A 10,241-nucleotide genomic window follows, 5' to 3' on the forward strand; every position below is an offset into this window, starting at 1 on the left:
GTGGCGGGCAGTTCACGGGCACGAGCCTAACCCCAGCAAGGAGCAGAGTGGGACTGGCTGAGAGGAAGGCCCAGGAAGCTGGGGATGCAGGCCGGCGTGGGGCTCCCTGGCCCACCTTCCAGTCGCGTGGCTGCAGAGGGAAATGCCGTGTACAGTGAGCCTGAGGCCAGCAAAGGGCAGCCACAGCCCAGCCACCGCCCTCCCAGGTTCTGCCATCGCCAGCCTGCCCGCCTCCTGGGCCCAGGCTGGGGGTGCTGGTGGGGATCCCCGGCCCTAACTCGCTCCTCTCTTCCTTTCAGCCATGCGGCCCTGTTCCTGGACAGTCCCGCAGCAATCCCGCTGAGGCCCTGGCACCCCAGGTACGTGGGAAGAGACAGCGGGTCAGAGATGCCCGTCCCCAAGGCTCCCTGTCACCGGGGCTTCCAGCTGTGTCCCCGTGCAGCTGGCCAGCTCCTTCAGGTTGCTGCGGTGCCCCTCCTCCAGGGAGGCCTCCGAGACCCTCCTCTTCAGCCACCTGAACACAGGTGCAGGCCTAGGGCTGGCTGTCACCCTTGGAAAGAGGCTTCACGGAAGCCTGGCCTGCATAGGTATCTAGAGCTCCGTGACAGACGGGACAGGGAGCCCTTCCTGGAATGAGTCACCCCTTCCACCAGCAAGGAGGCCTTAGGCCTTCCAGGGGATACCTCACCCCAGGTCCTGGTGACAGTGACAGTCCTGCCCTCCCAAGCCACCAGGGGGAGAGAAAGTGCTTGGAAGCTCCGGGCACTCTGGCTGCCTTCAGCAGTACCACTTATTCAGTCAACAAACCTTACTCCTGAGTCCCTGCCCTAGGACTCCAGTTCTCTGCCTGGATGGGGAAGGGAAGGGAGCCAAACCCAGCTCACAGGAGCAGCACCCCCACTCAGGGCATCTTGGGGCTGCCGTGGTAGGGCGGCGGGCCCTCTGCTGGGCCTGCCAAGACCCACCCAGCAGGGATTCAGGGCCCAAACAGAGCAGAACTCCCCTCAGTGGGCACCCAGGGCCATACCCATCCCGGGAGCCCAAGTCTCCAGGCAGATGCCCAGATGCAGGCCAGACCCTTGGTAGTCCTTGGTCTCCATGGGAGCTCGAGGCCCTGGTCTGCTGCTGCATGGCCTCAGCAAGTCGCTGTGCTTCTCAGAACCAGGCCTCCCTGGGATCAGTGGCCCAGCCCAGCACCTGTGCTCGGGGTCCTGGCTCAGTCCACATGGAACACAGGAGACAGGGTGCCTCTGGTCCGGGGTGGGATGAGAGCTCCTGACGGATGGCCCAGGATAGCCCTGTGACCGGCCCTCCTGAGCATCAGAGGGGGACAGGGCTGCAGGGAGACAGAGAGGACACAGCCAGGCCCATACCCGGCACAGACGCCAGAAATGCAGCCCTGGACTGGGCTTTGCCCAGAGGAGGCCCCCAAAGGCGCCAGCTTTCCACCCTTGTGACCCAAGGCTCAGGTGCAAGTGCTGGGCTCTCAGCTCAGGGCTGTGGCCAGCGGTCACTGTCCTCACCAGGGGCCAGTGGTCTCCTCAGATCCCACACCTCTCCCTCCCACCACTCCCTCTCCCACCAGCACAACCTCTCTCCTCTGTCTCCAAAGTCCCCAGGGCACCTTCCCTGGGAGCCAGGTTGGGCTCTGCCCCAGCCACAGCAGCCCTGGACCCCACTCACTTGACCCTTTCCTTGCAGGCGCCACCCAGGACCATGAGTGCCGGCCTCCCTGGGGCCCCCTGAGGGGTGAGGATGGCCGCCCAGCCCACGCCCCACAGCCCCCCTCAGACTGCCACCTCCTAGCGCCCAGGACCTGGGGCCATGCCAGGCAAGCGGCCAAGTGGAGCACCACCCCCTGCCACCACCAGAGGTCTGCATCCCTGCCCAGGTGCAAGGGGCCTGCGGCGCCCCTCCCAGCCCCCTCACGAGGACCAGCCCCCCAGCAGTAGGACAGCCCAGGGCACCAGGGCAGCAGGCAGCCGAGCTCTGGCCGGGGAGCCCCCCACGGCGCAGTCAGGGCAGGCTCTGGAGGTGAAGCCCCAGGCAGAGCTCCTGAGGTCCCTGTCCTTTCGTGGCCCCCTGGGGAAGGGGGGTGGCCCTGACACCCCGCCTTCAAGGAGCCACCCAGGGGCCAAGGTGTGGCTGGCAGGCAGGGTGGACAGCAGCCCCCTGCAGCTCTACGGCCCAGGCACTGCCAGCCCAAGGACCACACCCACCCTGGATGGGACCCCCGAGAGCCGGCCTCACAAGCCCCAGGACTCCCAGGCAGAAGCCCACCGCAAGCCCAGCCTCCCTGGGGCTGATGCCCTGCCCACCCCGGAAGAGCTCCGCTCACAAAGGTGCTTCCAGGAGGCCCCCACCAGCTTTACCTCCAGCAATTATACCTCACCGAGTGCCACCCCGGGACCCGCTTGGGCCCCGCCGAGCAGCCCCCCAACACTGGCCTCCCTCCCAGAGCTGCAGGCCAACAGGGCCAGCTCTTGGCCTCCAGCTGCTGAAGACAACTTCCCAGGTGCTAATTTTGGGGTCCCCCCCACCAAGTCAGAGCCCTTCCCTGAGGGCAGCAGGCCTAGCCCCCGGGGGAGCCCCTTCCCATACCCCCTCCAGGCACAGGCCCCTCATGAAGATGCAGTTGGGCAGGCATATGCCAATGGAGCCCTGGCCTTTCCCTTCCACCAGCCCCCAGGAGGGTGGACAGAGGTGGCCATGGGCACTGGCCCCGCCTACCAATTGCCCCCCACACCCTCACCCCTGCCCTGCTACCCCAGCCAGCCAGGTGGCCTCGAGGCCTCTGGTGACTGTGCCCATGCCCTCTCCCCAGCTGGTGCTGCCCCCCTGACTCCAAGACCCTTCCCTGACAGTTTGCACAAGAGCCTGGCCAAAGTCCTTCCTGAGGGAACCCCTTCAGGCCATGAAGGGCTAGGGAGCTCCAGGGCACCCCCAAACCCTGGGTCCCAGAGGCACTTTCCAGGACAGGCATATGGAGCCAGTAAGGTGGGCAGCAGCTCAGGACCTGGGGATACCAAGCTGGCCACCCCCAGACCCCTGCCTGCTAGGCTGCCCCAGATGTGGGAGCCCACAGCAGCCGCCTACCCCGAGCCTACCCTGCACCCCCCACCTACTCCGGGTGCCACATTCTTTGACAGCCCTGGCCAGCAGCTCTGCCTGCCCCAGAGTCCCACAGTGCCATGGCCCTCAGCGCTCCCTAGCCCCAGGCCAAGCCCCGGTCACCTGGAAGTGCTGAGCCAGCTGCCATTCCCCAGGGGGACCACTGAGTGGCAGGAGGGCAGCCGGGGGGCTCTGGGTGCTGCCAGCCAGGCGCCCAGGCCTGGGGAGACAATGGTAGCCCTGAGAACCAGCCCATGCCAGCCAGGGAGCTCCCCAGGGCTGTTCCCCTACAGCGCGGTGAAGGACCCCGGGGCCCAGCCCCTGTTCTTTGGGGGTACCCAGCCCCAGGCATCCCCCCGGGGGGCCCCAGGCCTGCCCCTGTCCAGGGTGGTGGGGGTCTCCCCCAGCGGGTCGCCCCTGCCCTCTCCCGCCACCAACACAGCCAGCAGCAGCACCTGCTCCTCCCTGTCCCCACTGTCCAGCAGCCCGGCCAACCCCAGCTCTGAGGACAGCCAGCTCCCTGCCCCACTGGGGCCTTCTGGCTTCCTCCTTCCAGCCCCCCACCCTCAGGAGACTGAAAGCCCCTTTCAGCCCCCAGAACCCACCAGCACCGGCCCAGCCCACTTTCCGCTGCCCTCGGATGGGCTGGAGTCCGAGGGTGCCCTCGAGTTCCCAGGCAGTGAGGGCCACAGGGCAGGCAGGGATGGGCTGCGGAGTTTCCCCCAGGGCCCAGTTGCCTACACCGCCCACCACTTCCCGCTGAGCAGTGCCAGCCTGGACCAGCTGGATGTGCTACTGACCTGCAGGCAGTGTGACCGCAACTACAGCAGCCTGGCCGCCTTCCTTGAGCACCGGCAGTTCTGCGCCCTGCTGCTGGCCCGGCACGGGCCCCAGGAGCACCCGGCACCCAATGCCACCCCCAAGGCACCGGCCCCCACACACCCAGACTTGCTAGGCCACAGCCAGGCCATCCCCTTCCTGCTAGCCGGGGACCTACAGGCAGAGAGCAAAGAAGACACTCTGCGGACGAGCTTCCTGCCCAGCCTGGCCGCCCCACCCTTCCCGCTGCCCACCTCAGACCTAGACCTGGAGGACAATGCCAAGCTGGACAGCCTCATCACCGAGGCCCTCAATGGCATGCAGGACCCATCCGACAGCCCTGAGATCGACAGTAGCTTCATAGACGTCTTCGCTGATGAGGACCCTCCTGGCCCAAGGGGCCCTAGTGCCGGTCAACCCCTCAGCACCCCGGCAGGTGCCACCCAGGAACATCACGCCCAGCCCCTGCCCCCTGCTGGAGAGGCCACACCACAGCCCCAAACCCCCTGTCCTGGGGACAGGGCCACTGTTCCCTTGCTGGGCCCAACACCCCCGGAGGCTCCTGCACACCCCCTGGGGAGGCAGCCTAGGAGAGGGAAGCAGCTCAAAGGGTTCTGGAAAGAGCTGGATGCAGCCCGCAGCACCGAGGAACCCAGGAGGAGGGGCCATGGCCCCCAGCAGCCCCCACCCCATGCCCAGGACCTCAGAACCCAGGCCAAGGGCCACATGGATCCTGATGAGCGGGACCCCAGGGCCCTCTTCCTCCCTGAAGATGCGGGTACCACCAGGCGCCTGAGACTGCCCCCCAGGACGGACTTGAGGAAGCAGAGGGCACGGCGGGGCAGCAGCTGGAGCAAAGAGCTCATCCACAAGATCGTGCTGCAGAAGAACAAACCCTACAGGCCACAGGCACCCTCAAGGACCCCACGAGGCAGGGGTGACCTTGCCTCTGGGTCTGCGGGGGATCCCGGGCCAGGGCCTGGCCTCAGGGGCCGCTCTCACCGCGGCCGCCGGCAGCAGTGCCAGGGCAAGATGAAGGAAGACAGCCTGGGCCAGCCCGGGCCTGGGGCCGCCATCACCGCGGCCGCCGGCAGCAGTGCCAGGGCAAGATGAAGGAAGACAGCCTGGGCCGGTGCCCTGGCAGGGTGGTGAGGCCAGGGCCTGCTGAGTCCAGGGGCTCCCCAGCCCACAGCCTGGATGGAGACCCCAGGTGTACTGGTCACCCCAAGGACCTCCCACAGGTCCCAATGGACACCACAACCCCAGAGGAAAGCCACCTGCCCTTGGGCCTCTGCCAGGCATCCCCAAAACCTGAGACTGCTGACCCCACAAAACTCAGAAAGGTGCCCACTGGGGAGGGAGGACACCCCAAACCCCCCACTCCAGAGCCCCCACTGCCTGGCAGAGCTGGTGCCAGCAGACGTCCACCCTTGGGGAGACGCCGCAATGTGATGCCAAGGCACCAGGGCACTCCCAGCTGCAAGGGGCTCCCCAAGTGCCACGACAGAGAAGATGCCCCTGCTCGCCAGCCCACAGACTTCCAGACACCCGCTGCTAGTCCCACCAGGGAGTCCTGTCCTGAACCCGCCACCCCATTTTTTAAGAACTCTGATCCCAGTCGCAACCCCGCTCACTTTAACAGAGACCCTGTGGGGGTTTCTGCTGCCAAAAAGGGGCCCCAGCCCAACAGCAGTGCCCTCAACAAACTGTTCCTCAGGCCCAAGGACCTGGCTGTGGACACTCCACCGGCCAGCAGCTGCTACCTTGGCCAGGACCACGTGGATGCCCTCAAGCCCAAACCGGCAAAGAATCCACCCTACACAGCTGAGACCGACCCAGGCAGAGCCCAGTCACTGCTGACTTTGGAGTCCATGGCCCTCTTTGCAGGGCTGCCCGAGGACAGCTTGGACCCACCACTCTACGGCAGCCTGTCCCCACACAGGGCCACCCCCGAGCCACTGGCCTGTGCTGACCCTCTCCCAAGGAAACCTCTGACAGAACCACTGTTCTCCCCATTTCTGCTGCTGGAGGAAGTGTCACCAACACTGTCCAGCCAGTTTCCTGACGTCTCAGGGTCAAAGGCATTCCGCAAGAAATGTCCCCATGAAGAGACGGCTCCTCCCAGCCCTGCACCTGTGCCTGGGAGGAGGAGAAACGAACACAGTGCAGCTTTTATGAGCAGCCTGTCTGAGGATGAACTGGAAATCAAAAGATTGGTCTCTGAACTAGAGAGCCAACTGCAAAAGAGGGGGGGCACCCAGGAAGCCCCTGAGGACCCCAAGAAAGCTGCATGTGCAGCCTCCCTGATGCCTGGCTGCCAGGCCACCTCATCCCACAGCAGTGCAGCCCTGCCCAGTCCTGGGGAGTCAAGTCCACAGCAGGAAGACACGGGAACAGCTGTGTCCTCCGGGAAAGGGGCACTCCAGAGCCCCCAAGGGGACCAGCCCTGCCCAGCCACATGCCACCCAAGAAAAGCGGCCCCATGCCCAGGCCCCCTCAGAGACCTGGCTTCCGGGGCTCTGACAGCACAGAAGGGCAGAGGCTGCAAGGCCGAAGAAGACCCCGGGGCACCCCTGGGCGTGTGTCTGCCTGAACCCAGCAAGCAACCTGAGGCCCTGCTGGAGCCTGCAGGTTTGGCAGAGCATGACCCAAACTTATTTCCTAGAAGTGATGAGTTGATCAGGACACAGAAGAGCAAGGGAGCATGGGCACCAGAACCCCTGGGGGCAGGGGGGCCCTGCCCAGACCGCCCAGCCACCCCAGCACTGGACCAGGTGTTTCAGGGCAGTGGGGAGGCATCTCTGGATGCCATCCCAACCCCAGGTGCTGGGCACAGCCATGCCTCCAAGGAACCAGCTCCCGGGGGACCTGGGCCCCCTCCCACCCCGGCAGAGGGATCGGCCCTCCAACACTGGGAGGCTCCGTCCCACCATGGACCCTGCGTCAACACAGCCTCCAGCCCCTCGAGTCCACTCTGGGTCTTGGGGGCAAGAGCTGAGGACGATGGTAGCACCCAGGTCTGGCAGGGGCCTCCATCTGCTGCGGCCCAAAGCCCTCAGCACAGAGCACCCCCAGGTCTAGGAGGAGACAGAGCAACAGGGGGCTCCCCTGGGGGTGTGCAGGACATGGCCACCTCCACAGTGTCGGAGGCAGATGGACATCTGGGCTCCCCTGGCCAGGCTGAGAAACCCAAGGGCCAAAGCAAAGCCAGCCACTGTTTGCCTGAAGCCTGGAAGAGCACAGGGGCACCGGGCAATGGTGCCAAGGCCAACACCCTGCCCAGAAGGCATGGACCAGCCTGGGCCGCCACCAGGCCCCAGGGAGGCAGCACAGCCTTGGGCCCTCGGGAGCAGGTGCGGCCAACCTCTAGCCCTTGGCGCCTCTCAGGAATGGCAGCTCACGCCCAACAGGGGCCTGAGGACAGGATCCCAGGGGAGGTGACCAGCCTGGTGCCACCCACCAGGGACCTGGCACCCTGCACGGTCATAGCCACCCCCAACCCCTGTGGCCCAGAGCACACACCCCCGGAAGACCCCTGCTGCATGTCTCTGGGAGTGGCTGGCTGGGTCCAAGCCCCTGCAAGTGTGGGGGCCACAGGGACCCCCACCGATCCACCTTTGTCGACAAGCCTCTGTGGCCCTGAGGACATCACATCCCCTGCTCTCCTCGGGCCCAGCAGCCCTGAAGACTGGCCCGGCCTCAGAGACATTCCAACCCCCACCCAGGGCCAAGATGGCCTCAGCAGCAGCACATTAGCAACGCTAGAGGATATCAAAAGAGGGCCAGGGGGCTCTCCGGCCCCTGTCACCCCATCTTATCCAGAAGCATGCATGTCCCCAAGAAGGACCATCAAGGAACATGGGGAGAATTTCCTCTCAGAGTCTGACATAAAGGCAGTCAGGGAGCTCCAGGTGTGGGACCCCAGTATGTCCTGGGACCCCTCCTCACATGCTCCATGCCTTACCCGCTTCAAGACAGCCACACCCACAGATCACACCACAGCAGGGTCCACACGGCCAGGCCCCTCCCCCTGCCTGGAAAGGGAGGCGGGGCCTGTCAGTGAGAGACAGGAGGACACAGGGACATCTGGGGCTGGACATTCCAGGGTGACAAAAGTAGCTGGAGCTGGCCCCCAAGGCCTGACCACAGCTTGCTCTCCCCCAGATGCCTCTCCCAGCAACATAGCCAGCGACTCTGGGCCCAACTCTCCCCAAAGCCACATCAGGGTCCCTCACCATTTGGAGCCTCTCAGTCCCCAGGACCCCAAACAGCAACCCGATAGTTTGAAAAAGAAGCCAGAACCCACAGAGAGAAGGAAGGGCCAGGCCCCAGCTGGGCCACCTGTGCCCTGTGTCACCTGTGAGGTCTGCTCAGCCTCTTTCCGCTCAGGGCCTGGCCTGAGCCGGCACAAGTCCAGGAGGCACCGGCCGGACGGGTATGCCACCCTGGGGCACGGGACACCAAGGAAGAAGAGCCGCAGGGTGCCTGGCAGGGAGAGACCCAGCCACCCTGCAGGGCCAGCTCCCCCACAGGGCTCCACAACACCTGGGGGAACCCCAGTTCCCAAGACAGAGGAAGGGGCTGAAAGGGGCTCCAAGGCCCTAGGCTACCCCCTTAACCAGCAACTGCAGCCCCCAGGCCTCAGGGAGTCTGGGGAGGGGGCAAAGCCCAGACCAGACCTGCCGGGGGCAAGTGAGCTCCATCCTGGACAGACAAAGAGAAAAGGGCAGGAGCAAGACCAAGGGCCCAAGGACTCCCCTCGCACCACAGCCCCGAAACCACAGGCGCGAGAGGGAAAGACCCGAGCACAGAGGCCCCTGGAGGAGGACACCCCACCCCACTCTGCCTCTGCGACCACAGGCCAGTGTCACTCCCAGCCATCCATGTCAACTGCTGACTGCTCAGTGGAGGGACATCGAGGGGCAGATGGGGGCCTTGGGCCACTGGGAGATGCTGCGGCCAACACTGGCCTGGAGGTGCTGTGTGCAGAGAATACCACCACCCAGAAGTCCCCAGGTGGTGGGAGGAGCCCCAGGGGGAGGTCAGAGGCAGTGTACCCTGGGGAACTTCCAGAGGGGTGGAAGGGACCCACAGTGGCCAGGACATCTAGCAAGGACCCATCACATGCCTTTGTGGGAGAGGCTGTGGAGGACCACGGAGTGTCTGAGAGTGGGCCAAGTAACAGTGTCAGGGTGGGGACACTGGGCCTTCCTGGTTTGCCCGGTTCTGAAGTTGGCAGCACCATGCTCAGCTGCCCGCAAGGCCTCCCGGATGCCCCAGAAGCCAGGCGTGGGGATCCTGAAGCCCCCCTTGCTGGCTGCAGGGACCCTCTGAGCATGCTTGATGACATGTCCTTTGCCCAGCTCTTCCCTCCTGGTGGCCGCTTTGCCCGGAAGAAAAACCCCCGGGTCTACCAGAAGCGTTGTGGGAGGCTGCGGCGTGTGCCACCGACCGAGCCACTCAGCCAGGCTGGGGATGACCCTCCGTCCTTGGCCCGGCCGCCCACAGACCTCAGCGACTCGGGCTCCCTCTGCCTCTCCTGCGAGGACCTGCTGGGTAACCAGGCCACGGAGCTGCCCGAGTCCTGGCTGCTGGGTGGGCCGATGAACAGCAGCACTCCAGGCCTCGGCCTATGGGCCCTGGAGCCCAGCAAGGAAGCCAGCTGTGCAGACAAGGCACTGCCCTGTGACACTACGGGCGATCAGGTGAAAACCATCCCTGAGCTGCACAGGGTCCCTGCGGCCTGGCGAGGCCTGGGGCTACAGGTGCCCCCGAAAGAGGCATCCTCCCCTCCGGGAGATGTGAGCCCAGAGCCGCCCAACCTGGAGAGAGAGGGCTATGAGCAGGGGATGCTAGGAACCGCTGAAGACCTAGAGATGGTTGGGACCACACCGAAGGCACAGGACCTGTGCTTCACCGGCCCCTGTGATGACCTGGTGTGCCTCCCCAGCACCAGTGCCTTGGACCTCCGGGAGGAGGCAGCAGGGCCGTGCCAGGCCCCCGGCAGAGAGCAGCCGGCCCCTGGCAGAAGAGCCTCCTTCAAGTGCCGCGTGTGCTTCCGGCGCTTCCATGGACTGGGCGAGCTGGACCTGCACCGCTTGGCGCACAGCGCGGCGCCACCACCCACCTGCTACATGTGTGTGGAGCGCAAATTCGGCTCGCGCCAGCTGCTGCGCAAGCACCTGCAGGAGAAGCACGTGCAGGGCCAGGTGGGCCCGTGGGCCTGCGGCATGTGCCTGAAGGAGGTGGCAGACATCTGGATGTACAACCAGCACCTGCGCGAGCACGCCGCCCTCTTCGCGCGCAGGGGG

The 10,241-nt window shown here is 65.5% G+C and overlaps 1 protein-coding gene across 1 annotated transcript in view; it reads left to right on the forward strand.

Annotated features, from left to right (window-relative positions):
* The first annotated feature begins 1,334 nt into the window (after positions 1-1,334).
* Positions 1,335-10,241, forward strand: part of Znf469 (zinc finger protein 469) — an 11,961-nt gene continuing 3,054 nt past the window's right edge. Inside the window, exons 1-2 of the mRNA XM_033757917.1 lie at positions 1,335-4,971; positions 5,025-10,231. Coding sequence (XP_033613808.1) covers positions 1,825-4,971; positions 5,025-10,231 — 8,354 coding nt within the window. The 5' untranslated portion in view covers positions 1,335-1,824. The remainder of the gene's footprint in view (positions 4,972-5,024; positions 10,232-10,241) is intronic.

The sequence above is a fragment of the Fukomys damarensis genome, unplaced genomic scaffold (assembly GCF_012274545.1).
Source record: "Fukomys damarensis isolate Sample0158 unplaced genomic scaffold, DMR_v1.0_HiC HiC_scaffold_32, whole genome shotgun sequence".
NCBI classification, from domain to species: domain Eukaryota; kingdom Metazoa; phylum Chordata; class Mammalia; order Rodentia; family Bathyergidae; genus Fukomys; species Fukomys damarensis.